Source organism: Punica granatum, chromosome 7 (assembly GCF_007655135.1).
Source record: "Punica granatum isolate Tunisia-2019 chromosome 7, ASM765513v2, whole genome shotgun sequence".
Lineage (NCBI taxonomy): Eukaryota > Viridiplantae > Streptophyta > Magnoliopsida > Myrtales > Lythraceae > Punica > Punica granatum.
The window spans coordinates 4,881,804-4,907,846 of NC_045133.1; the positions used below are offsets into that span (position 1 = coordinate 4,881,804).

Consider the following 26,043-nt stretch of genomic DNA (forward strand, 5'->3'; position numbering starts at 1 on the left):
TTTATATACAGAAATTCTTTTATAGTTTTTAAAATTTGTCACAAAACTATCCATTTTATAAAATTAAATTAAGCATGTCTTGGAGTTTTAGTATCCATTTCTATTTGGAAATTTCTATGGTGCAACCACTCATACAACATATGAATTACCTTCAAAGCAAAAGACAAAAGAAAAAGAACTACCCATACAAATAAATTACTTAAAGTGGTAGAAAAGTGTTTAAATATAAAGTAAATTACACATGTTTTGAATATATTACACGTATTTCAAAATATATACTTAAAGTAAATTGTTGTATTCCTTATAAATTTCTTACAATTGAAGTAAATTATATATAATTCAAAGAATTTCACTGAGATTTTCAGTAAAATATACGGATTTTAAGGGATGTTTTTACATGAACTTTTAGTAAAAAAAATTGATTATATTATAACGAACAATTTTACAGATAGCGCCATATTCTGTATCCCTATACTTGCAATTTCTTTTTCTTTTTAAATTGCAAGAAGAATTTCAGCTCTAAAGGGAGCTCCATCCTGATCGCAAATGGTTTCTCTGTACTTCCTCTGTTTGTCATTTGCTTCAGAAGCCGGCGCCAAGATTGGGCCCCACACTCTCCCGAATTCCTTTCCTTGTTGAACGATGGCAGAATCGAATATGCTCTTTCTTCTTTTGCTTCTTCCTTATTCTCTCCGAACCTGTTTTGAATTCTGTCCTTGATTCTTGCTTCTTCCCCAAGGCCTCCCTCTGTCTCTCTACCGACAGCCCCAAAGAGAAAAAGCTCTCTCTTTTTTTTTCTTTTTTTTCTTGGGAGATATCCTTTAAGCGGATTTAGTGAACAGACATGTCTGCGTGGGTTATGAAGGCTGTCCAGTATGAGGGCTATGGTGGGGGAGCTGCTGCCCTCAAGGTTCCTTCAATTCCTTCTCCTTTTGTTTTTCTCCAATGGCCATTGATTGATTAGTTCCATCGGGGCAGAGCAGAAATTTAATGGAAGTTGATGAATGGAAGTATTGATTATGGTTTTACATTTTACTATTGGAGTTTGGTGAATAAACTATTGAATTTGCAGAGACCCCTTTGAATGTCTGTATCATTATAATTACTAATTATATGAATTGCTTTGAGATCTATTTAGATGTCAATATTTTATGTTTTTTACTGGGAAAAGAAAAAAATAATATTTAGTATGTTTGTATGAGATTGTTTTTGGTGTAAATAGCCATATGGTTTGTTGGAGCGATCAAGGTCAGTTCTTGATTTCAGGTTGAATGTTTTACCAATGTACATGTGGTGACTCAAGTCCTTAAAGTTTCCATGGTTAAAAGAAATGGTTTTTACTATGCAAGAAAAGGGAAGAGGTGTGTATTCGGCTGCAATTCAGTTGTTTATGTATGCTGCATTTATCAGCTGATGCTTGCATATGCTATGGTTTTTCACTTTCTTACAGCACGTGGAACTTCCAATTCCTCGTACGAAGAAAGATGAGGTCTTGATCAAAGTGGAAGCAGCGAGCTTAAACCCCGTCGACTGGAAGATTCAAAAGGGCCAGTTGAGACCGCTCTTCCCTCGAAAGTTCCCTTACATACCCGGTAAAGTAGCCACCACAAAGGAATCATACGGAGGAGTGATCTTTCTGAGTTCTCTCTTTGATTTCTGGCATTGTTTCGGTTTAGTTGTATTGAGGTTAGGGTCTTTGATGGAACAGCCACGGACATAACAGGGGAGGTCACGGAGGTCGGGAAAGGAGTCAAGAATCTCAAGGCTGGGGACAAAGTCGTAACACAGCTTAGCCACTTCGTAATAATACTCATCCCTTATATCTTATGGTTTTCTTGGTTTAGTTTGATCTACCTTTTTATGCAGGAGGCGCCAAAATTGGAACCTCCTAGTGGAATTTGCAGTTCCAAGTTAGAAATTCAGCAAAAACAATGATCGTTTCGACTGGCTCGAACATGTCATTAGTGATCATATGATTGTCGAACTTCTCAAATGGCAAAATGAAGTCTTCTTGATCTTTTACCTTTAAACGGTAGAGGTTTTATTAATGCCTAAACAAGCTCATGAGGTCTTCGCCGTGCAATTCTTGTCTTGTGTATTTGTGTAGAACTTTTGGTTATAATTTGCCCTGATTAGATCTCAGCACGAAATTACAGAGTGGAGGCGGGCTAGCTGAGTTTGCCATCGCAAAGGAGAGCTCGACAGTCCCGAGGCCCCATGAAGTCTCAGCCGCAGAGGCTGCAAGCCTTCCCGTTGCGTGCCTCACAGCCCACCAAGCCCTGACACAATCAGCAGGCCTCAAACTAGAAGGCGGAGCCACTGATCACCAGAAGCAGGTAAATGTCCTCGTCACGGCCGCCTCCGGTGGTGTGGGTCATTACGCTGTCCAGCTGGCGAAGCTCGCGAATGCCCATGTGACTGCCACCTGTGGGGCCCGCAACATTGAGCTCGTGAAGAGCCTGGGGGCTGATGATGTCCTTGATTACAAGACTCCAGAAGGGTCGAACCTGAAGAGCCCATCTGGACGGAAGTACGACATTGTTGTCAACTGCACGACTGGCATTCCTTGGTCCACCTTCGAGCCCAACCTGGGGCCCCACGGGAAGGTCATCGATATAACTCCAGGACCTGCTTCAGTGATGACCTCTGCGCTGAAGAAGATCACGTTCTCAAAGAAGACCATAGTGCCACTGCTGTTGATGGCGAAGCGGGAAAATCTGGAGCTTGTAGTTGGGTTGGTGAAGGAAGGGAAGCTGAAGACTGTGATCGACTCGAAGCACCCTCTCTGTAAAGCCGAGGAAGCCTGGGCTAAGAGCATAGATGGTCATGCAACGGGGAAGATCATTGTTGAGTCTTAAAGCGAACTTTAGATGGTTCGATCTGACCCTGTGTTTCGATTCCGTAAATTTGCAAGGTGTTCTTGTTTATGTATATGCGTGTCAAGTACTATCTAGGTGAATTCTTCTGTGGGAATATTTGGAAAGTATGTAACCAAATATGCGCTTCGAGTCCATTGGATCTTGACTTTCATATGATATATGAAACGCTGTTTCTTTCGGGAATCTCTAATACTTGCTTGCGCGAAAAGTTAATGTCGAACCAAGTCAGAAAACTTATACGACAGCTTCAGTAGACTGATTGTATGATAAGAATCAGTTGTACATCATGTTCTTTTCCTTTTTGTGAATATTTTCCCAGCCCATCTGACCAAACAGACAAAAACCCTTCTCGACTAAGTATTGTCTCGTTCCAATTGCAGACAAAACGGTCTTGTACGTCAAGGTCAAGACCTTTTTTTTTTTTTCCCATGAATTAGTCTGACGAAATCATACTTTACAAAGTTGGAAAAGAATTGCGTACTTTGGCCATTGATATTTATTTTCTTTCTAATTTTACGAAAGTTTCTATAATTACTTTAAGTGACCATTACTTGTCCGTGAGCATATATTATTTTGACTCAAAATAACTACTACCAACCATATAGAGTGTTGTCGACTCATAGTTCAACCAATAAGTGGTTGCTGGACGGGGCTATCGAATTTTCCTTGACCTCCGGTGTCATGCATAATGCCTCATTGAGTTCGGACTCCGTATTGTCCAGTTGCTTCTAATGGAGACCCCGCTCGCCCTTGCTTGGCCTGAGTATGAACCGGGGCACTTCTTCGCAGTCGATCTTGCAAGGATGGGAAGACCTTGACGAGGTCGAATCTGCGGTAGCCAGCATTACCAGGGTCAATCTTACCCCCATTAAGCTGCCTTACTGAACGTGGCAACAATGGGACCAATTTGCGACAGGTGGATCAAGAAGACGGTGCTGTTGTCAATATATAAGAAACTAAGGGGCAGCTGCATAATTTCCCTAAACTATTTAAAATTTATGCCGTAATTGTTGTCTAATCACGTCAGAAATAATCCTATTACATTAAAAATCTGTCCGACGAGGCAAATGATGTCAACAGAGAATTCGTTTAGGAATAGAGATGGCTTATTTCAATATACACCCGGTAATTTGTGCACGATTTTAAAATGGACCCTATAGTTTAATTTGCCTCATATTCTCCTTCCAGATTGATCAAACCGTCTGAATTCGCTCGAAACTACTAACACTATTAAATATTAATATTTGGATGCAAAAAAGTTCATATGCAATGAACATGACTAGAAAAACCAAACATAAATTTCTCCATGTGCAATACACTGAAAAAGTAAAAAAAATACACGAGTTCATTGCCTTCCATATGTAAAATGTTCTTCATAAAGTTTCAACTTGTTGGGATTGGGGGAGATAAAAATGGCCCGTGATTAAAATTATAAAAAATTTAACTTTAACTTTAACTCAACTCACTACATAACAAAAATACACATTTTCCAAGTAAAAAATTTTAACTTTAACTCAATACACTACACAATATTTTGTCCTTTTCCACAATCAAAGTTATTTTAACTCTGAAACCAAACGTACCGAAAGACTCTTTTACACTGAAGCGGAGAGTTTGACAAGTAAGGCAGGAGGCAATGGCTCTAACACTAGCCGCATGGATGGCATATAGCAGCAAAAAACTGAAACCGAAGAGATCGAAATAGTTTCGATCATCTCTGAAGTAATAATAATGAGATGCGAAGAGAGATAAATAAATATAAAAACTATTGAAACAGACGGAAGTCCTTACGAAACATGTAAATCGCATATGAACCTCTTCCCATTTAAAAGTTAATTGTAGGTTTGGACTTTGGAGCGTATTGAGACGGTTTGACGACCCTTAGGGAGCATTTTGAAATAAACTAAATCATAAGGTACATTTTAACTCTAAGGGATTGAGCCTAGTAGTTAAGGAGGAGATTCAGTATTCACCTGATCCCGAATTCGAAATCCCTTAGAGCCACCGGAGCGTCTTTGACTTGATTACTGGCTCCGTGCGTCGCCGGGAGTTCACGAATCCTCGAAAATTAATCGGGCGAAGCCTGGATATCTCGGTTAGAAAAAAAAATCATAAGGTACTTTTTGAAATCATCCTCAAATTACAAGGCTACACTGAAATTATAGTTTTATTTAAAAAAAAAAGAAAAAAAAGTGGAAGCTGAAATGGCACTGAGCAGAGGAGAAGAAGAATGAGGAAGGTTCCATCTGGTTATCTTCATGCAGAAGAAAACACGCACTCTATCCCTCTGTGTTGGCTGTAGAGAGTGATACGAGCAGAAGCTGAGAGCTTGTTGATCAGCAGCTCACCTTCCTAGCGACAAGCGATCAGCCATGGGCGGTGAGGGAGGTGAACGAGCAAGCTCCGACGGTTCCCTTTCCGGTGATCACTCTCTCCTGTACCCATCTCTGCCTCTGCGTTTTCTCTTTCCTTTTTCCTTTTGATCGATCTTATGGGTAACGGAGATTGATCGTCGTTTGATTTTTTGCGGAATGATCGAGCAGAAGGAGAATGTTTCGTTGATAATGAAATGCCCCAGCTGCCTCCTCGACTTCCGTCCTCTTTGAGGTTCGTAATTCAGTCCGAAAATCGGAATTGTCGCTTTTCAGGGCCTGCTATTTGCTTTCTCAAATTTCCGTAAATTCGCCGTTTCTATGTACAATGAGTTCGATTCTATAAAATTCCGATGAGCTCGGTCCCGATTCTCGTGGGTTCTGAGCCTGTGGTGGATAATTCGCTGATTTTATGTCTAAGGAAGTTGTCATCTTTTAGTTCGGATTGATGATGTTGACAGGAGCGGTGAGGGTGGAGCAGAGATTAAGGATGGTGGCTTGGCGTCTGGGAATTCTGACGAGTCGAATCGGGCTTCTCCTCCCGGTGGTTTGGATTTTGATGTCAACTGGAGGAGGAGCCAGGGTGCTTACAGAGAAATCTTGAAGAGTTATGACGATACACGGGTTTGTAGAGAGAGTTTGGCTCAGGCGAAAAGCAGAATTCTTAGGTACTTGTGTGAATCCCTTTCCTTCAGTTTGATAGCGCATCACCTGTTTGAGAGTTAGTCCCATGGTCTTACGTATCCCGTTTAACGGCTTTCTTTGATGCAGTTATGTTCTTGGGTTGCCGCGTCTATCTGATTCAATTCTCTCTCTGGAACTTGTAGTGTCTTCTGTAAGATTAAGTCAACTTGATGAAGTTTGATTGAATGTGTTGTGATTTGATGGTCTGAAAGCTGATTAACAGCTCTGTTTTTGCTGTATTGTTTCTTTGTTCTCTTCAGGAATGCAAACTAGAGTGATATTGTCTAGGTCATTGATACTGTTCCGTTAAGCATGGTTCTATTTATAGATAACTTACATATGAGAAAGATTCTTCTACTTCACAGCTATTACCCTGGAGCATGGATCGAGGAAGTTGGTGGCACAAAATCATCTGAATATGATGTGCCTCGGACAACTTGTCTCATATTAATCGGTCCAAAAGGGTCTGGAAAGAGCAGCCTCATCAATAGAATATCAAAGGTGTTTGAAGATGACAAGTTTACATCAGAAAGAGCCCAAGTAACATGTACTTGTTCTGTCAAACTTTTTTTTTTTTTTTCGTTTTTTCCTCTTTTCTTGTGTTGGATTATGTTGCAGTGATATCTAGCAAATTTTCATCTTGATGATTTCGTTCAATATTCTCCTCGATATTAGTTAATTCATCTGCGGGAGATGGAACCCTTTTCCTCCGGGAATACATGATTCCTAGAAGGTCAACATCCTTTTGTCTTTATGACACCCGTAGCTGGTCCTTGGATGCCCTAGAGAATGCTGAAATGATAAGACGGTGGATGCTGAAAGGAGTTCATGATGGTGAGCTTGTCATCTGGTGAAGCTCTAGCACCTTTTTCAGCTTTTGCTTTCATAAATGGATTGTCTCTTATCTTCTCAGTAATATAAACTCGTTTTGGTTCTCTCCTTCAGGGGATCAGATGATCCAGATTTAAGGAAGAGAATGAAGTACAAAGCTCGTCAGAAGGGCCACCCATCCTCTGCAATCAGAGCCGTTAATTTTGTTATCTTTGTTGTTGATGGCCTATCAGTTCTCAAATCAATGGAGGGGAAAGATGATGGAGCATGTCCATACATGGATATGGTCGCAACTATGTTCAACCTTCCATACCAGTCATTTAAGGGTACTGCTAGATGCTTGATGTTGCTTCAAATGCTCATGATATTAAGCAATTTTACTGGATAGAATCAAATTCAGGGTTTTGCTCGACTTTTGATGTTTGAGAAAGAATGCATGCCTTTACTTATTTTTTGCCTTCGTTGCAGATGATAGGCCTGTGGTGGTGGTAACACATGGTGACTTACTTTCAGTCACGGATCGTGCTCGTATCCGTGTCCACCTGGGAGAACGTCTAGGCATTCCTCCTGCTAAACAAATATTTGATATACCAGGTAATTCAATCCGTCTTTTGAGACTTAAATCTATTCATTGTAATATGAGAACTTAACATGAGCCACCTTCTGTGTTGTTCTTGCAGAAAGCTCTGATCCACTAACAGAGTTCACAATAATCGACATGATACATTATTCCCTCGAGCATGCAGATAGAAATCTTCCTCACAAGAAGATATTTTTTCCAAAGAAGGTACGACCCTCATCAAAACATTCTTTCTATGCTCACCTGATCTTGTAATGTCGTATTGTAGTTAAATCTTCTGTGCCGTCTCTTTAAGCTCCTTGACTCTCTTTCACATTGGAAATAAACACACTGATCATGAATAACAATTACCCAGGTATGCAGAGCATCTACTATTTTGAGGATTTTGTACTTCTCCATCGTAGTTGGGTTCGCCATCATCTCAGCCTTTAGGCATCGAGCACACCACCATCGGCCCCGATCAAATCTTAATATCGATTGGCCTTCGATGCGACATATGTGGCTGGCATAATATAAATCTCATCAATTCCCATCTCGTTCGATCTCCCACCAGAAGTTCCTGTGAATCTAAAAAAATAAGGGTACTTTTTGTACAGCTAGAGACTGCCGTCGTACTGGGTTCATGTATAGCTCGTGCTCATGTGCACATAACACAAAACTCATCTCTGTCTGCGGTAGCTTATATGGTTGAGTCGAATGAATCTTAGTGCCTGTTTCGTGTTATGTACCGGTTGTTCGACTTGTATGAGAATCAACTGATGTTTACAAAGGTTTTCATCTGTCTTTGCTTATACAACTGCAAGTAGGAGTAGGGGCATGCGTAGTGACCTGTTCCTCACCGTAATACACTCGATCAAAACCCGAACATCTGTTCCCAATCAGAACATACCTATTCCAAAAGGTTTAAGCGACATATCAGCTTCCAATTCTTCTGGGAAAATAAATGAATTTTTGATATCGCTACATTCTAGTTGGACCAAAAATGAATCGCTACAGATAACCATGATGAACTGATCGAATACTACAAACAACCACCAAAATCCTGCCCCCACAAAAATAAAAAAATAAAAAAATAAAAAACAGAAAATTTTCCGTAAACTCGACTTTCTTCACCATCCGGCTTCCGCTTCTTGTACCTCTCACTCACCATGATTTCCAAATACACAATCCGCATTATCTTCTGTCAGCGGAAAGGAAGAATAGCTGAGATCGTCTTGTACCTCTCACTCACCATGATTTCCAAATACACAATTGAGCGAAGCAAAGGGTGATCCCGATATAAAACACAAACAAATATATGACTTGTAAGGTATAAATTGATTCTTATGATCCCCCTATGGCCTTTGTTATTCCAGCCAAAAATTTTGCCCTAGCAGCCGAATCGGTCGAGAATCGACCCAAAACAGCGATTGTAGCAGTGTTGCTCCCAAACTTCTCGATTCCTCTCGAGATCATACACGTGTGATAAGCCTCCACAACAACCATAACGTCCCCACCTAGGAGCGAAGAGACGGTCTCTGCAATCTGCCTTGTGAGCCTCTCCTGCACCTGAAGCTTGAAGCCAAAGAAATGCACTATCGCCTGTAAGAGAGACTTGGGTAAAGGACTAAACCCTTCAGAGCAGAAATATCCTATGTGGACGACCCCATGGAAGGGAAGCAAATGGTGTTCGCACTGAGACCAGAAAGAAAGGTTCAGCTCCGAATGCATCCGACCTCCATTGCCATGTACTACTCCGTTCGGTTTGTGAGTATCTATCTTGCATAATCCTAACCCATTCAGCTTCATATCAAGCTTAGTGTCTTTGAAGTTCATGAGCCACTTCACAAACCGCGCTGGAGTTCCCACTAGCTCTTTTCTTAATGGGTCCTCACCCAAAGACTCGATAATTGAAGTCACAGCAGAGACCATTAGATGGTTTGCAGGCGCAACAGCTGAACAAGCTATAGAGCTTGGAGAATCAGAAATACGAGAAGGGCACCAGCACTCACTTGTCTGAGTTTTCTTAATATTTACACCCCTGAATTTTAGGAGGCTGAGGAAATCGCTGCAGGCATCGGAATTCTCATCCTTGAAGACGCCCGAGCCCGAACTGACTGTAACATCGGACCAAACTTCCTGGTTTGAGTTTAGTAATACTGATTCAAGAGTTGGGAAACGAAGGTGTGAGCATTGGAGAATGACCGCAACTCCAGAAGGCTTGATCCCACTTTGAAGTGCCAAGCAGATCTCGTCAGCTAATCGCTGGGGCTCTTGGAGCCTCTTGGCAAACACATCAGACACTCGAGAGAGCTTGCTCAGGCCCAACACTCTCTGACCAGATGGTACATACCCAACATGGCACTTGACCTGGAACGGCAGCAGGCAGGATTCACAGTAGGAGAACAGGTCGAGGTCACGAACCAGCACAAGCCCTCCTGCTCCTCCCGCGTTTCCGATGGACTTATCAAGACCTGCTTCAGGAAATAGTGCTCCTTGGACTATGTCCTTCACTTTCTGTCGATAACCTATGAGCAACAGAAGAACAGCGTGTGACTTAAGTTTCGACATTTCATAACAATAGAAAGAATGGTGTTTCATTCACGATCAATCAACCTCACCTACCAATATGCGAAGATTTAATAAGTATCGTACAGTAAGAGGAACAGGACCACCTTATTCATTATCAAGATAGTGAATACGGATACGATCTGTACCCACCAGGTATACTCTACGTGATCCCATACGAAGCTGTGATCCTATACTAAGCAATGACCTCTTACATGCATTCATCATGATTTACAAGCAATTATGGACGCGCAAACCGAACAAATCCATCAGAACCCCATGAGAGTGTTTTCTTAAGAAAAGTAAAACTGCAACAACTTGCCGGGACACCTACAATTGGCTAATATAAGTCAAACCATAAGAGGTACATTCAAGGTCCCCACCCGTCTTCTCTGTATCAATCTCGTATGCTCATAACAGAAAGCAAGAGTTTCACACAACTTAAACCACCATTATTTTCTAGCAATAACATCACGAGAGGGACATCGAATTCGACCATAAAACCACATCACCTTAACATACATTCCTGTCTCCTCTCCAGTTTGCTTAAACCAACTAACTCACTGACTCCGACAAAAGCAATCACCTTTACATAAGAAATCCAACAACCCTTAACCTTGTCTTAACTAATAAGACAAGCAACATATCCAACGATCCGCTATTCCAATATAAATTAAAAAGGGCATTACTAAAAACAAGAATTTTGTGTATGATAACATGAAAATGGCAAAACCAGAGGAACAAATTGAGATTGAATCATGTGGAATTGCTCCAAGTGGTACCTCTGGTTCCTTCGCGGAAGGCTTTGGCGACGCGAAGAGGAGTCTTCCTGATTCCCTCCCGGTTGACATCTTCACCCAAGCCCTGCAGCAGGACTCTGACCGCATCCTCGATGGCGAAGGTCTCGGGGTCTTCGAGCTTCACACCGTTCTCGAGCTCCTCGCAGAAATGCCCCTCATCCAGAGCGCCCATCTGGGAGGAGGACGCGGAGACGATGACCACTGGGGAACCCAGATCCCTAATCGCCCCCTACTACCCGAACCAAAACAGGCAGAGATCTGAGAGTCCAGTAAGGAAGTAGATCGCCGGAGACCCAGAATCAAGAAATGAATGAACTTGGGGATTGCCCGGATTTGGAATTAGGCAAATGAAGCAAATTGAGAGCTACCCACATAGGGAGAGGCAGAAGAAAGAAGATGGAATGGAGAGAGATGTGAAGAGGAGATGAGGCGGGGGGGTCTGTGTGGATTTGAATGCTCTGTTTTTCGTTTTCCCTGAGATCCTCTGTTTTGTGTGACGGGTAAATCTGGGCCCCAACGCAGCCGCTGAGAGACGAGGAACGGAGAGGAGAGGAGAGGGGCTCCTCTGGAAATGTACGGCTGAGGAGATGAAGGGAAAAGGCTTGGAGCTTTCTATATAATCATGGGTCGGTACTCTCCCCCCAATCCCAATCTCCCCTATCTCCCCCCGCCTGTCTCTGTGTGAGGGCTGCATGTCTGCGATATGGTTTGATTATAAAGGGGAGGGAGGAGGTAGGGGGGTAGGTATAGTCATTGTTGACCACTTGAAGCAAAGTACATGGGGAAGAAAGTTTAGGATTTACTGGATCGAACTATAAATTATAATAATTAATAAAAAATATGAGTGATTTTATCATGAGAATCGATATATAACATCTTGTTTGAAAGGCGAGAGCGTACGTCATTGTGGTACATTATCTTTTTCTCTGTCAATCCAAACTTGTTATGTTCTATAGGATTGGAAATTCCGATGCCGAAGGAATATACAATAACAATATCCAGTGAAGCTTATATGAAGTTATGAGAATCATGAACCTTATTTCAGAATAGAATTATTACCCATTTCTGTTTTTAATGATACGGCAGTTAACTCCATGCACGTGTAGATAAACTCCGCAGACATAACAGTTATTAATGTTTTTTTTTGGTGAAGTAAGGGGCCAAAGGCCCTAGATAAAATTAATAAACTTAAAGATCAAAAAAAGCAAGTCATGAAGATCCCAGAACTATCGATATAGATCAACAAGTCGAGCTCAAAAAGACAATTGGGTAGATTATGAACTCCAATGCGAAAAGAAAAATCATAATTCGACAAACCAATATGCACACGAGGTCGTTTCCTGATATGTATATTGGACTGCAACCATCCAATTCCGAAAAAGAAGCCGATGAATATCTCAGAGGATCGTTTCATTCTAGCCACTTGCACAAACTCCCAAAGTTAGGAAAGTGAATCACTTCACATCAGAAAAGTGAACCACACCACTTCAGGATCCACTTCAAGAATAACCCTGCAATGACCTGTGTTCCATCCCAACTCCAACCTCGCATGGACCACCCATAACTCAGCAGTCTCAGCTGTCAGCGAGGAAGAATACCCAACATTATGAACAAAGCCTCCCAATGGATTTCTGTAAAAGGCAAAACCTCCCAGCCTCTAATTGGCAATAAAAAGGTTTTGACCGGTCACCGGAAGGGTTTAAGGAATTTTCGCTAAGACCCTGGAGGTTTGGAAAGGGTTCGGTATTTTGCTCTAAAACCCATCGCAGACCCTCTAAGGCGAAAATTAATTAAGTACCTCCATTCGTTTTTTAATTTCGCAAATTAACCTTCATTTAGGAGCTAAATTATAACCTTTGCTATAATATAAAATTTTTGTAGTTATTAATTTATTTTATTAGTTCATTCTTTGAATGTCTTTATCTCCTTTCGCATAGGTGTTGATTGTAGTGGGATATATGGTGTCTTCGATGCCCCGGAAGAAGATGTCAATGGAGATGTAGAGTTTGTGGAGGAGGATTAAGGAGTTTTGTGTGTTTAATTATGTGATTGTTTTAACTTATTATGAATTATGTTGTAGAATCTTGATGAGATGAAATTCTTTCGAGAGATGTTAATTTGATCAATGTTTTTATTCATGAAACTGGCGTGATTAAATATTTATTTTGTGGTCATTATTAGTTAGATTTTTTTATAATGGCAAAGGGTGCATTAATGAATAAAAGGGAACCCATTAAATTAAATGGAAAGGACTTGAGAATTTTCTTTAAATTCCATAATGGACTCGGGAAGGGTTTAGATTTGAGAGATAATTTAACCACACTAACCAACCCCATTCGTCCCTAAGTAAGCCCACCAGCACCAACCAAACCCCAGCTTAACCATCAACGAACCATCCGCATTCAACTTGATCCGGCCACTGTTTGGAGGCACCAAATGAATCCCTTTCCGTTCTTGATTCCTCGTCTATTCTTGCGACTTCCCCATACTACGCCAGAAACGATCAGAAACCCAAAGAACCATCGTAGCTCCATCGGCAGGCCTCAAGAACTGCAGATTGAACGGCGTTTAGTGTTATTTTTAATTTTAAGATAATAATTAATATCTAAGAAGAACGCCTATCGCTTAAATGGGCTGATGAGAAGACCTGGGCTTCCACTTTTTCCACCAGCCACCACCCCTAGCGTAAGGTCCGCGAAGGCCAACGAAGAGAGAAAGATGGGAGCAAATTGGCGTCGAACCTTCGCAGCTAACAACTGCTCCCAACGTAAGATCGTTGGTGGCCTCTAATGTCGACCTTGCCTCTCGTGATCCCATTAGACTCAGCCTCCCTTATCTCTCTTTTACGAAAAAGAGAAAACAGAGAGATGGGGCAGAGCGGCGGTAGGTATTGCTTTGAAGAAGGCCTCTAAATTTCTAATGCCTTTGGCAATCTTGCATGGGTGGTTGATGGTGGAGCTACACTTCCCATGAGTCTTTTTTTTTTTTTTTATGTGTCATGGTATTCAAAAACCTATCGAAATCCCTATTAATCTAGTTTAAGCCGAATTGGCCCACTATGGGAATAAAACTCTCATAACATGAATTTTCTTCATTCACAATGTTAGAATCTACGAACTTATTTTAAAAAAATAAATGTCAAATCGCTTGAATCAATAAATATTAGTTGACTTCCTATCATTCCTTGCATTCTCTGTTTATTTTTCTTTTATTAAGAAGAAAAATTAGATTTTTTTAAATTTTGAAATTTACGATAATATTCAGAAGTGTCTACCAGCTAATTGTACAAGTGGAAGCAGGTTAGTTGTTACGCAAAAAGTGGCATGTGAAATACCTAGGAAAAAAAAGTGGAATCAGGTTAGTTGTCATGTCAGTTAAAAATTAGGGTGGCCTGTAAAAATAAGGGCGTTAAAAATGAGGGTGGAATGAAAGTAGGTGTAATGCAGTGATGTATATTCTCGTATGATAATTAAGAGATTTCGTATTCTATAGGTGGTCCATGAGAAATAGTGGCCCAAAACAAAAAATTTATATGAGGCCTCTAAAAATATATTCATTTTAGGATAAAAGGTTAATAAAATCAACTTGCATTTTTTATTTTAATTGACTTGTAAATTAATAATTAAAATTTTTATAATAAATTTCTCCTAATATTTTGTTTGAATCATTTTCAACAATTTTTTTTCCTTTCTTGCATCAAGATTAGAGTAAAAACTATCAAAAAAGAAAGTCAAGTGGAGAAGTGAAGAGAAAATTTGACAAGTAACTCGATAAAAAAATGGATGACTAGAATAACACAATTAGTTTAATTGAACATCACAAAGGAATAAATAAATTCGTCTGGAACAAAGAAAATGAGAAATCCCACTAATAAATAATCTTAAAATTCTCTCGATTTAAAAATCACATTTACAATGATATGAATTGTTTTTACCCAATGTCAAAGAGCTATTAAATACCTGTGAGTGCTAGGAGAATTAATAGGCACAATCTTTAAGATGATTAGCATTTTTGTTGAATTTATGGGTAGTTGATGGATAGAAGCATTAGGAATTTTGGAAAAAAGTGAGCAATAAATTGATGGTTTATAGTAAGAAAATTAAAATTTATGAAAATAAATATTTTAATTTTGTGCAACTATTATGAAATTAATTATGTTAGAGTAGACTAATTAATACAATAAGGAACATGAGATTTATTAGGAATTAGTTTGGCAAGTAAATTTATTATAGATTAATACATATTTATGAAGAAATTGATAATTGTTGTTTCACGAAACTATGGGGATATATTTCTGGACTTGACCCAATAAAGGATAAAAAAATAAATGCTTTTGCTTTTGTTAGTTTACAGTACCGGATTTTTCTTTTTTGGCCATAAATGATACATTGAATTGAAAAGGCCAATTTCTGATAAGACCTTCACGTAAATTATAAATAAATTATTCAGAATTCTTTAAAAAAATGCGAGTATGTGTTATTCACCTAGTGGTTGAGCAATGCATATATTTAAAAATGCATTCTGAGTATATATAGTGGAGTTTTCCCACGAAAGGAGGCATTCTCTTTTTTACATTTCTTTTTATTAATTTATAATTACACAAAAACAGTGAAACATTTTTCCTTTCTTCACGAAAATACGGTTAATGGCTCATTTTCACTTTGTCTTCCTATTTATAGGAAATCAAGAAGGTAGAACAATATGACATTATTTATTGTACTTCTTTTCCAATGTATATCATTTGGTATACAAAAGCCAAATAAATCCCACTTAACCCAAATTTGAGATATGTCGACCCACTAAAAAATAAATTCTCTAAAAATGTGAATTTCTTCTATTCAAAATACTCAAATTTGAAATATTAAGCAGGTATATGTACCGATCCCTTCAACCAAACAAACTTGGTTAATCTCATTTATTTTTTCTTTTACAAACAATAACACAAATCATTGCCAGTAGGGAATTATAAATGGGGAAAAAAAAGCAGCTAACAACAACTTAAGGGCATCCCTTCTAGAATATATTGGTGTTGATGGAGCTGAAACTACAATTAAAAAAAAAAAAGTGACATGAAAGCTTAGAATAATATTGCTTAGAAGTCGGGTACGTCCGTTTGATGAATAACGTGAGACAAACTACAGTCCTCCGCTCTACCAGCTGAGCTAAAGCCGGATTCACGAAGTCGGGTACGTCTGTGATCAAATTTAAAATCTGTATAAATTTACTAAACGAGGATAAGGTAACTGCATTTCTTCGCTATCAACACGAAGGAGCTCTTCATGAAAACTCGTATGGTTCTCCGGTGGTATGCTTGAAACGAACACTCTCTTATTCAACTCGTGAACTGATCTGTCTTATGATTGTCCATCTGATTGTAATATTTGTTTGCATCCATCTCTATTTGGTCCCTGCTGCTAAAGATTAAAGAACGTGGTACCCATGCAGACGCAGCCGGATCAACTTTGTCAAAAAGTGGCTCTTAAATTTAAAAGTTTGTTCTAAAGGTGTCAATACTTAGACTACCTTCAGCCGCCGTCTCTGTCGCGTCTCTCTTGCCCACGTGACGTGAGAGAGAAACGTGCGATAATGTTATTGAGTGTATCTTTGAATGAAGTTGCGATTATGTGACAGTGAAGTACCCACTTCAAAGATTTAATTCAGAGACTATGGACGGAAATAGTGCAAATAACTTTCAGTTTAATCTTGATAAAATTTCAAAAGTTAAAAGAAATGATATAAAATACATTGTGAACCCACTTTCTTTTTTACGATTTTTCACTTGTAAATATAAGGAAAAATGAAATTTAAGTATAACGTACAACACAAAGTGAAAACAAAAAAGTTATCGAACAAATAAACTTAATCTAGATGTCAGTTATTCAAGAAATGGGATTTAGTGAAGGAATGCACGCCCTCATTTAAAAATCAAGAAGTTTTATATTTGTCTCATTTATTTAGGTTATTCTTTTGACTTTTCCTTTATTCCGTCCAAAGAAAAATATGTAATTCCCTCCCATGCAAACTTATAAGAACCAAATTCTATTTAAGAAAAGAAGATATAGTATAATGACACTCGGGTTAGGATCGAAACCAAAAATTCACGTACTTAATTCTAGAATTTTTGTACTCTTTTATTTCGTATTTTTCTACCCCATCCAGGGCAATTAGCCCTCCTTTGTAACGAAATTTTATACCTCCCACGTTTTACTTCCTCTAGTGACTCGTGCAGTCACGCCTCCTCCTTCGTGACTCCAATCTTGTGCACAATATGCGCTTTGTCCGACAATTTGCTTTCGGGATTCCTCTCCTCTCATTCTTTTAATTCGTAACATAACTTGTTTTTTGTCGGGCAATTGTAAAGGTTTTATAGTAGTTATTGTTATGTACTTAAAATAAACGTGTATTTATATTTTTTCAATATTACTAAAAATTAATTCCGTTTAACACTATTTATTCTTCATTACGAGATTGAACTTTTTCAGTTATAAAAAAATTATGAGTTTAATATTGTGTTTGGTATTTGAATTGAGTTTTTGTTTTAATTGATTGTAATAATTGTATTGTTAAATTATAAAAAAAATGTAAAAAAATAATAAATAGTTTAAACAAAGTAATGATTAAGTAATGATTGTATTGTTGGATTGTGAAAAAAGTAATAAATAGTTAAGAGAATTTAGTATTAAAAATTGAATTGAATGATTAAAAAAAATTAAAGAAAAAGGAAAAAGTAATAATTGTGTTGTTGAATTAAAGGTAAGTGAAATTAAGTTGAGTTTGGTTAAAAAAATTTTGGACAAATAAAAGTGTTGGTTGAGTGGTAAGCAGCTCACATTCGTAAGGAGGAGAATACAAGTTCGAACCCCGAAAATCGCACTTATTGGAAGAGAGAATAACCTTTAATACTCGATTTTCTGACTGAATTAATCAGAATCCATTCAGCTTATGAATACCAAAATACATATAAAAAAAAAATCTAAAGCAAACGGGGAATAATTGATAAAAGGAATGAGTAATCCTTACTGGATATGTCCCTCTCCCTTGCTCTTCTGCCCTCGAGTTGAGTACGGGAAGTCTGTTAGTTCCATCGCCGCCATGGACGCTTCCCTGAAACAGAGCCACCATCACCATCACCCCCACCACAACCACCATCACCCTCGGCACAGCCACTGCCACCACCACTGCCACTTTGTCTGTCAACGTGGCCACCGCCACTTCATCTGTCACCACCGGGCTCACTCCCCTGCTCTTGCTGCCGCTCCTCTGCCCCCTGCTCTTCAACATCCAGATGCTGTCGCCGCAGTTATCCAGCCCCGCGGCCTCAATTCGGAGACTTTCCAGTCTGGAGAACCACAGCGCGATGAATCTCTTGCGACTCAGTAAGTCGGTTCCGTTTGTGTTCTCTTTCATGTTCTGTCATCTTTCCTTCGTTTCGGATTACGAGGCTGTCGTTTCCCGGAATGCTCAATCAATTACAATGGGATAAATCAGAACAAGAATCAGTGAGATGTCCGTGCCTGTTCATTTCGTAATCTCTTGTAGGTTAGAATTGAACATGAAATCTATGGTCTTTTTGTCTGATTATTTGGAGATTTTTGTGAGGTTGTATGCAATTAGGGTGAGCAGATTAACCCCTAATAAAATTGTGCGGGCATTGATTTGTTAATTGTGATGCTACGTGAACAAGATGACTTTAGATTATAATCTAGATGTCGATTCATCCGAAGAGAATACGAGGACTCTCAGTTTTCTGTCCTCGGAAGGGCTAGAAGACGAGAAAATATACATGGAACGTGATCAACGAATAAATGTTATCATCGTTGACAGGGTCTTATGTTGTGGTTTGCGAATTTGGTTTGCGGGATAAGCATCTTCTGTCCATGTTATGATAGCATCGAGTGTTCATGAGGACAAAAACTACTGAAGAAAAACTTTAGTAGAACTGTTCAGATTAACCCATTCGATCTCTATTTCTCCATATTGTTAACACGAGTTATTCAATGAAATGTTTGAGTTATTCAAAGTGGGAAAACCAGAGGATGCATGAAATGAAGCCTTGTCCTTCACAGTAAATAGTGTACAAGAAAGAACTGCCTGTGTTTTTCCCCGCAATTCTTCCCTTTAATGGATACGACATCTTAGTTCCGGGAAACCTGTCTATCCTGTGTATTAGCATAACTCTCGCTTCCATCTCTTGACTTGCTCAGTCTAGTAACCTTACAGTCTGGAGTCTGCCTAATCTGTTTGATGTTGTCTAGTACTGTTTCTTTTACGTGATTTATCTGTGCATCTGCTGGGTCTTGCCTAGTCTTTTTGGGATTATGCTTGTAGCTTGCTCAATACTGAGTTTGAGTTTCCATCATTTGGTTGGTGAAATAGGATGTCGCAAGAGCAGGAACATAATGAGCAGATTGGGGAGGATTATGATGATTATGATGAAGAACCCGTGTTTGTTCTAACTGATGAGTGGAAGGAGTTCTTTGCAAAGTCCGAGGCTAAAAGAAAACAAGGTATTCTTATGCCCCCTATAGTAAGTGTCATTTGAACCGATAATCATGTTGCACTGCAAGTTCCATTTTCAATACCTTCTTCTATTTAATTTATGCAGACAAAAAGCGGGCCAAGAAGAAGGGAAATCTATGATAGGATGGTAAAGGTACTAAAACGCGAAGAGCATTTCCTTCTCTTAGCTCACTAAAATGAAGATTTTCCCTTTGAGGTTCCAAGTTTGTGTGAGAGGGAGATTTCTTGATGAAGTTTGTGTCCTTTGTACATGGAAATAGGATGTGAACATAGAAAACTTGCATTACACTGAACAATAGGCAATTATCAATTTAATTTCTGCAATCTCATCATAGCAATCAATGATACAGCTTCCAGTGCTTGATCAATGTGCCTTTACAATAGGACAGATTTAGAATCCAAACTGTTCTCAAGATCAAATTTTAAGCTTTCAGGTTTCGATTTCTTTTTCTTCCTTCTCCATGGTCACCGATCTTTGCTTGCAAGCATTCCTCAAAGTGCGCTAGAATTCCCCATGGCAGCTTCATCAAATTGACATTTGAATTTGATAAACTGACCCTACTCGCTTCAGCAACTATAAGTCATGATGAAGCCCCATGGTTAGTATCAAATCCTTTTGCACAAAGAAAATGCCACAGCAAGAAACACGACTTGGTGACCACAAATAATGCCAATAACTGACTCTACCTGATGACTTATGGCTTCAGAGCTAACTTGTTGAAAGCTGCGCTTATTCTCTCTTCTGTAATCATTCTGTGGTTCTCGTAGAAATCAAGTATCTCCATCGATATATTCTTGACCTGTCAATTGTGCAACGGAATTTTAAAGATGATCCACGATTGTTCACTTCAAGGTTTATGTGACTCTATCAGATCGAATTCAACTCTTTCTGAGAGTGTATAGGCACATTCTTTTTTATTGGTGAACATATAGGCACACTGACATAAATAAGATATGTTTTAGCTCATAATCTCACCACATTCATATCAACCCGAAGCTCTTCAAACCATGCGGTGGTGTCCCTGTCTTTAAATACGCTTGCGATGTAAATGCAAGCCAATGCAATCAGATGAGGAGGATGTATGAGAATCAGATCCATCTTGTAGGTGTCATTAACGAGTCCCCTGAGTCAGAGCTCAGTCAAATACTCTCATCAGAAAACACTGAAAATCATTTTTTTGCAAATGAATAAACAACAAACAAGAAAAGAATAATTCTATCAGGTTGGCAATCTGGGATTCGAGAGATCTTTTACCAAGTAAACTGAGTCAGATCACTCTGTCCCGCATCCTGAAGGAATCTGCCAAAACGAGAGAGAAAAAGAGAAACAGAATCTGTATAAGAATCGGCATGTCTTCCTAATTCACAGCACAAATTAAGAATGTCTAATGCATGAAAGGCAACGAGCCTTTTTTTTTTCCAGAACAAGAAAATGTTTCATATAACAAATGAGCAAACAGATTGTAGTCTTAAGAACCTTATGAACTAAAGAGATTGTATACTCATGATTGAGCTGTATCAGGCGCTATGTACTAGCTGAGCCTAAGCTATAACTTAAGTCGAGTCTGTGCCATAACTTTGGGGAAATAATAATATTCAGAACCGGAAATAGTTAATAAACTAGAGAGGTTAGGGTATACTTACTGAGCTAAAGATCGGTAAGGATGGAATACAACTAAATAATAGTTAAGAGCTTCCAAAATCTTCATTTCCATTTCAAGTATGTCCTTGATATCAAATCGGTACTTCTCATCAGAAGCTGTAGGGCATTAATTGAAGATTTTTAGCATTCCACACACTCATGTGCATCAAAAAGGAAAAGAAGTAAACCAGTTACCAAAATGAAAGCCCTTTTTTGCCTTAGAAAACTCTCGAACTTATTGGAAGATGAAATTCATCCGTTTTTTTTTTTTTGCCACAATTAATCCCATTTACTTACGTATCTTTTTACTGTAAAACACAAGAAGTTTGGCCTGAACTGTGCTTTCCTCTGCTTTTGATGCCAGGTACAGGCATGTTGGAGCCACAAGGCGTGGATCATATTCTGACATACTCTTCCTAAAATAGAACAGGAAAAAGAAACTTATACAGAGAAGTACAACAAGGAATCTCAAAATTTCATATGAAGAAAGCGTGATAGGCAATAGCAGTGCAGCCAATTCAAAGATAATTCTGGATAATATCTATAGCACAGTAGTTCTAAGTTTCATCAAGCATTTCGATACGAATCACTGATAAAGATACTCATTGACCATAGGCTATTTCATATTGAATCTTACCTGGTGTAGACACGTCTCATATATGTAATTGCTGTGGCAACGACCCTGAAAATTTTGAAGAATTAATTAGAGCCAAAGATACATTTTTACATAAAGAAGAGAATCTAACTGACACGATACATTAACGGAGAAAGCAAGTAAAAGAATCAAACAACTATTGTTCAGCTAAATGACACAAAATGTTGCATTCATACCTTTGCCTGACTTTCACTTGTGGAGCCAATCTCCATATATCTGAAAGACGTAGAAAATTAACCGGTGAAAACCCAATCCTAATGCAAGTCTCCATACACATATCAACGTTGAAGCATTAAGTTTTGATTAGAAACAATATACTAACATTGACATCACAAAGGAAGTCCAAGGGCAGCATCACATTAGATCTCGCAAACATAGGAGAAAAGTGAAAACAAACTAGTAATCAAATCACATCCTGATCCCTTGTCTTAGCCCTACTCGAAGGAACTTTTGCCTAGTCATTACATTCACGCTTTTCTGAACATAAGCAAGCGACAAAAGCAGAATGCAGGATATGAAAATATCAACACAACCTAAACAATCACACCAACATATACAAATATATTTTGTAAAAACAAAAACATTATATGAGACATCATCAATCCTTCCAATTAATACAACAGAAGAATTTATGTAAGGGATCAAAACAGAATGTAGTGAACGTCTTCGATCAACAATACCATTTAAGACCAATTTCTACTAATCATCCCACATAATAAACACCTAGATTGCAAATTTTTCTCCACGAATCATCTGCCCAGAGACCCAACTTGCAGAATCCTCATCCTCAATTAAAAAATAAATTAATTAACTAACCGAAAAATAAGGAGAAATTGGACCATATTCATAAAGGGGGGTGAGACACATACAAGTGGCCATATGCATTTTGATGAGCTTGAAGTCCTCGACGGTGATACCCTTCTCTTTATCCGCCGGTTGCACCACGTCCACCTCTTCTGGGTCCAGCAGCTGTTTACTGCCCAAGGAAACAGGGAGTGAGCAGACGAAGATCGGCATCAGAAGGCTAAAGGGCAGTTTTTTTTTTTCTTCGTAAAAAAAAAAATTAATATAAAGATGGATTTTTCAGGGGAAGAACTGGGAGGTTTTCTACTCACTAGTGGGTGGAAGTCCAGAAATTCGCTGCCATTGAGTTCGATCGGAAGAATTTCCAGGTGCCCTCTGTGCTGGTGGGGGGGGGGGGGGGGGGGGGGGGAGAAGAAGGCGGATGGATTCTTGCTCTTCTTCGTCTTCAAGCTCCGGTTCCCTCCTTCGCGAAACGTTTCTATTCCGCGTGTTTCTGGCCGGGACGTTTCTTCGACAGCTACGAAAGAAAAAAGAAACGAAAAAAATAAATAACGAGGGAAATAATAAATAATAATTTGCTGATTAAAAAGAAAATTGATGAAGAAAGATTTTTTTAAAAAAAAATTGGTTTCTCTGTTTTTATTCCCTATTATTTCTTCAGTTGAATTGAAAGCACGCATAGAAATGCTAGCAACATGTTGTCGCTTGAAATTCGATTGTCCCTTCGATGCAACGTCCTCATCCAAAATTAAAAAAAGTGAGCAAAAATGTTATATACTTTTTAAGTAATTTTTCCCTTTCCTTTGCTGAACCTCTTGGTCTCACTTGTAACTCGAGAAACATTATTCGCAGTCGGTGGGAAATTTCAGAGGTTCGAAGGAGCATGTTTTCAGACAAAATTAATTACGTTGACATAGTCAATATCTACACACAACAAGAAACGGACTTGCATAAGTTCATTTTGTCTTCATGCAGTCGATATTTTCTTGTGTGACCATCGGATGACAAGTCAACAACATTATTGTCCTCAGAAAGATTTTGTAAAAAAATATGAGTATAAAATTAGAACTTGTGTCCACTAATTACTAGTAAATCCACACGAAGGCCACACACTATGGAAGATCCAATCCTTCCTCGGCTCCTCGCACTTGCCAGCCTTGTGGCTCTACTTCTCGTGCTATGGAGATCTCGATCCCGAACTCGCTCGAATGATGAGTTCAATCTGCCTCCTGAAGTCCCGGGTGCGTGGCCCATCATAGGCCACCTGCACCAGCTGCGCGACCAGGTCCCACTGGCCCGGACCCTGGCCTCCATGTCTGATCGATACGGGCCAGTCTTCCTGATCCGGCTTGGAGTCCACCCTGCCGTGGTCATCAGCACACACGAATCCGTCCGGGAGTGCTTCACCACCCACGACCGGGCCCTGGCTTCGCGGCCCAGGTCCAAAGCTGGTATCCACCTGGGTTACAACTATGCGGCCTTCGGGTTCGCCCGCTATGGACCATACTGGCGCGAGATGAGGAAGCTGACCATGCTCGAGCTCCTCGGTCCTCGCCGCCTGGAGGCCTTGAGGCATGTGCAGGTCTCCGAGATCAACACCCTGATCAAGGGACTCTACGACACGGTAATAACAACTTCTGATGGTCGTGACCGGCCTATTGCTATTGGCGAAAAGAAGCCCGTGATCATCAGCCAGTGGCTCGAACACATGACCTTGAACGTTATTACAGAGATGATCGCGGGCAAGAGGTACTTCGGGTCTCAAGACAGGGGGTTAACTGTCGAGGGAGAGGCGGCTCATGTGAGGAGAGTGATCAAAGAGTTCATGCACATCTCCGGGTTCCCTGCGATTTCTGACCTGATCCCGTACACCGGGTGGACGGATTTCGTGGGGACAGTGAGGTCCATGAAGAGGATTGCCAGAGAATTGGACGCAATAGTTGGGAGTTGGGTTGAAGAACATGAACAGAGAAGAGTCATCGATGGTGATAGACGAAGAAAGGAGGACTTGGACTTCATTGATGTGATGCTTTCTGTCATTGAGGATAATTCCTTGTTAGGCTTCAGCAGGGAGACCATCATCAAGGCAACAATTGTGGTATGTTTGGCGATAATCCTCTGCTTCTTCGAATCCTGTTCGACCATATCTTATTTTGATGTTCGCTTTTCTGAACAAGGCTGTCTTTCAAAACATCGTAATTCCTGTATAGCATCTGATTTGGCATGTTTTGTTATGCTTTTTGAAAATAAAAACAACGAGACGTAGAAGACAAGATAACTGCAGGTCGATATGTGATATCTCAGCAAGAACAGAAGTAATTTGTGTGAGGGTCGTGTTTGGTTTATAATTCGAAACAGACGATACCACCATAAATGGTTAGTGACTAGAGCTTTGATGATTCTCTCGAATGATGCCGTCTACATATATCAATGTCCCATGTTGACTCTGATCCGAAAGTTGAATTATTTTCGTTCTTGATGATAACAAGAACATAATAGTAGCAGGATCCGACACAACATCGCTGAACTTAACGTGGATCGTGTCACTCCTGCTGAACCACAAACATGTACTAGACAAAGCCCAGGAAGAGCTCGACCTCCGAGTTGGCAGAGACAGATGGGTCCGAGACTCAGACATCGAAAACCTACCTTACCTTCAAGCCATCATTAAGGAAACCCTGCGCCTGTATCCGCCGGGCCCCCTCTCGGTCCCCCACGAAGGCGAGGAGGACTGCACTGTAAACGGGTATCAAATCCCTAAGGGCACTCGGATATTCGTCAATGTGTGGAAGTTGCACAGAGACCCCAGGGTCTGGTCCCACCCCCAGACTTTCCTACCGGAACGGTTCCTATCTGCTGGCCACGCAAAGGGCATTGATGCTTCTGGGCAGCATTTCGAGTTCATCCCTTTCGGCTCGGGTAGGAGAGTCTGCCCTGGAGCTGCATTTGCCCTGCAGGTGACACATCTAACATTGGCTCGACTGCTACAAGGTTTCGATATGGCGACACCTGGGAATGCTCCGGTGGACATGACTGAAGGTCTAGCAGTAACCTTGCCGAAGGCAAACCCAGTAGAAGTTATCCTCACGCCTCGCTTGCCAGCCAAGCTATTCGAAGAATTGACTGGAATTAGCAATTAGGCCTGTCTCGTCGTAAACAAGTAATGCACTACAAGCCAGCGTTTATATCAGCTTGAGTTTGTATGAACCCTTAAATGTTTGTATATCCGGTTCTCTATGTTCCTATATTAAGAGCAGAAGAAATTCTATTTCTATGTCTGGTCTCCAAAAAGAAGAACGAAAAACAAAAGTTGATGATGTCGAGATCTCCAGTGATCACCTAGGCAAATAAATCGAATACATTCCTTATATCATCTCTACGAAATTCCATCGTTCTTTTCCCCTTTAAGACACGTACGATGATCCATTGTTTCGCATATAATCTAATTGCTCATGCTGAATTTTCAGACCACCACATAGTAATCATCGAATAAATTAGAATGAGTACCACGATGATATGGAAACTCTCTTCCAGTGGCATCTTCACTACTAGCCTGCCATAATAGGCTGCCCACAGCAACTCTCTTGAACGGGAGAGGCCTTTCTATTCCCTCTGAATGCTCCATCCGCCAAGACGCGGATGAGACCGTCTCTCATGTGCTGAGGAAATGCCCAACTGCTCGTGTTTTTCGGGCAAATCTGGTAATTCCTACATCGAAAGAACTTTCTC

The 26,043-nt window shown here is 39.9% G+C and overlaps 6 protein-coding genes and 1 long non-coding RNA gene across 9 annotated transcripts; 4 read left to right on the forward strand and 3 right to left on the reverse strand.

The window, feature by feature from the left end:
* Window positions 1–518: 518 nt before the first annotated feature.
* LOC116213417 (chloroplast envelope quinone oxidoreductase homolog) lies at window positions 519–3,062 on the forward strand. The gene is made up of 4 exons (XM_031548337.1): window positions 519–910; window positions 1,451–1,592; window positions 1,709–1,800; window positions 2,157–3,062. The coding sequence occupies exons 1-4, from the start codon at window positions 845–847 to the stop codon at window positions 2,856–2,858; spliced, it is 1,002 nt and encodes a 333-aa protein (XP_031404197.1). The 5' UTR covers window positions 519–844; the 3' UTR covers window positions 2,859–3,062.
* A 1,969-nt stretch (window positions 3,063–5,031) lies between these two features.
* Window positions 5,032–8,115, forward strand: LOC116213419. Of its 2 annotated transcripts, none has more exons than XM_031548339.1 (9): window positions 5,032–5,300; window positions 5,423–5,486; window positions 5,713–5,919; window positions 6,301–6,482; window positions 6,611–6,785; window positions 6,881–7,092; window positions 7,235–7,360; window positions 7,447–7,553; window positions 7,702–8,115. In XM_031548339.1, the coding sequence occupies exons 1-9, from the start codon at window positions 5,252–5,254 to the stop codon at window positions 7,855–7,857; spliced, it is 1,278 nt and encodes a 425-aa protein (XP_031404199.1). In that variant the 5' UTR covers window positions 5,032–5,251; the 3' UTR covers window positions 7,858–8,115. The 2 variants fall into 2 exon arrangements, with proteins under 2 accessions (XP_031404199.1, XP_031404200.1); XM_031548340.1 differs by having other exon boundaries at window positions 5,066–5,316.
* A 163-nt stretch (window positions 8,116–8,278) lies between these two features.
* LOC116213418 (GTP cyclohydrolase 1) lies at window positions 8,279–11,391 on the reverse strand. Its single transcript, XM_031548338.1, has 2 exons — window positions 10,676–11,391; window positions 8,279–9,853 (listed from the first exon to the last, which is right to left on the reverse strand). The coding sequence occupies exons 1-2, from the start codon at window positions 10,863–10,865 to the stop codon at window positions 8,670–8,672; spliced, it is 1,374 nt and encodes a 457-aa protein (XP_031404198.1). The 5' UTR covers window positions 10,866–11,391; the 3' UTR covers window positions 8,279–8,669.
* Window positions 11,392–12,946: 1,555 nt separating this feature from the next.
* Window positions 12,947–13,643, reverse strand: LOC116215451. The gene is made up of 2 exons (XR_004158466.1): window positions 13,341–13,643; window positions 12,947–13,243 (listed from the first exon to the last, which is right to left on the reverse strand). It is a non-coding gene; the product is annotated as an uncharacterized LOC116215451 (long non-coding RNA).
* A 4,051-nt stretch (window positions 13,644–17,694) lies between these two features.
* Window positions 17,695–21,498, forward strand: LOC116213896 (homeobox-leucine zipper protein HOX21-like). Of its 2 annotated transcripts, XM_031549026.1 has the most exons (4): window positions 17,695–18,069; window positions 19,070–19,200; window positions 19,299–19,346; window positions 21,220–21,498. In XM_031549026.1, exons 1-3 carry the CDS (start codon window positions 17,699–17,701, stop codon window positions 19,331–19,333), a joined length of 537 nt encoding a protein of 178 aa, XP_031404886.1. In that variant the 5' UTR covers window positions 17,695–17,698; the 3' UTR covers window positions 19,334–19,346; window positions 21,220–21,498. The 2 variants fall into 2 exon arrangements, with proteins under 2 accessions (XP_031404886.1, XP_031404885.1); XM_031549025.1 differs by lacking the exon at window positions 21,220–21,498 and having other exon boundaries at window positions 19,299–19,537.
* LOC116213895 (cyclin-C1-2-like) lies at window positions 19,492–22,799 on the reverse strand. Its single transcript, XM_031549024.1, has 10 exons — window positions 22,626–22,799; window positions 22,380–22,486; window positions 21,687–21,726; window positions 21,493–21,537; window positions 21,153–21,271; window positions 20,858–20,972; window positions 20,469–20,513; window positions 20,190–20,337; window positions 19,901–20,013; window positions 19,492–19,787 (listed from the first exon to the last, which is right to left on the reverse strand). Exons 1-9 carry the CDS (start codon window positions 22,655–22,657, stop codon window positions 19,909–19,911), a joined length of 756 nt encoding a protein of 251 aa, XP_031404884.1. The 5' UTR covers window positions 22,658–22,799; the 3' UTR covers window positions 19,492–19,787; window positions 19,901–19,908.
* A 581-nt stretch (window positions 22,800–23,380) lies between these two features.
* LOC116213894 (xanthotoxin 5-hydroxylase CYP82C4-like) lies at window positions 23,381–25,588 on the forward strand. The gene is made up of 2 exons (XM_031549023.1): window positions 23,381–24,412; window positions 24,804–25,588. The coding sequence occupies exons 1-2, from the start codon at window positions 23,429–23,431 to the stop codon at window positions 25,452–25,454; spliced, it is 1,635 nt and encodes a 544-aa protein (XP_031404883.1). The 5' UTR covers window positions 23,381–23,428; the 3' UTR covers window positions 25,455–25,588.
* The last annotated feature ends 455 nt before the right edge of the window (window positions 25,589–26,043 follow it).

Coding starts and splice junctions, on each gene's coding strand:
- LOC116213417 (XM_031548337.1), top strand. CDS start 845: ATGTCTGCGTGGGTTATGAAGGCTGTCCAGTATGAGGGCTATGGTGGG. Junction 1,593..1,708: donor AAAGTTCCCTTACATACCCG/GTAAAGTAGCCA, acceptor TTGATGGAACAG/CCACGGACATAACAGGGGAG. Junction 1,801..2,156: donor TAACACAGCTTAGCCACTTC/GTAATAATACTC, acceptor ACGAAATTACAG/AGTGGAGGCGGGCTAGCTGA.
- LOC116213419 (XM_031548339.1), top strand. CDS start 5,252: ATGGGCGGTGAGGGAGGTGAACGAGCAAGCTCCGACGGTTCCCTTTCC. Junction 6,483..6,610: donor AGAAAGAGCCCAAGTAACAT/GTACTTGTTCTG, acceptor CCTCGATATTAG/TTAATTCATCTGCGGGAGAT. Junction 6,786..6,880: donor GATGGTGAGCTTGTCATCTG/GTGAAGCTCTAG, acceptor TCTCTCCTTCAG/GGGATCAGATGATCCAGATT.
- LOC116213418 (XM_031548338.1), bottom strand. CDS start 10,865: ATGGGCGCTCTGGATGAGGGGCATTTCTGCGAGGAGCTCGAGAACGGT. Junction 9,854..10,675: donor CTTCCGCGAAGGAACCAGAG/GTACCACTTGGA, acceptor TGTTGCTCATAG/GTTATCGACAGAAAGTGAAG.
- LOC116213896 (XM_031549026.1), top strand. CDS start 17,699: ATGAGTAATCCTTACTGGATATGTCCCTCTCCCTTGCTCTTCTGCCCT. Junction 18,070..19,069: donor GATGAATCTCTTGCGACTCA/GTAAGTCGGTTC, acceptor TTGGTGAAATAG/GATGTCGCAAGAGCAGGAAC. Junction 19,201..19,298: donor CGAGGCTAAAAGAAAACAAG/GTATTCTTATGC, acceptor TAATTTATGCAG/ACAAAAAGCGGGCCAAGAAG.
- LOC116213895 (XM_031549024.1), bottom strand. CDS start 22,657: ATGGCAGCGAATTTCTGGACTTCCACCCACTA. Junction 21,538..21,686: donor CAAGTGAAAGTCAGGCAAAG/GTATGAATGCAA, acceptor CAAAATTTTCAG/GGTCGTTGCCACAGCAATTA. Junction 20,514..20,857: donor CCTTACCGATCTTTAGCTCA/GTAAGTATACCC, acceptor TCGTTTTGGCAG/ATTCCTTCAGGATGCGGGAC.
- LOC116213894 (XM_031549023.1), top strand. CDS start 23,429: ATGGAAGATCCAATCCTTCCTCGGCTCCTCGCACTTGCCAGCCTTGTG. Junction 24,413..24,803: donor TCATCAAGGCAACAATTGTG/GTATGTTTGGCG, acceptor GATGATAACAAG/AACATAATAGTAGCAGGATC.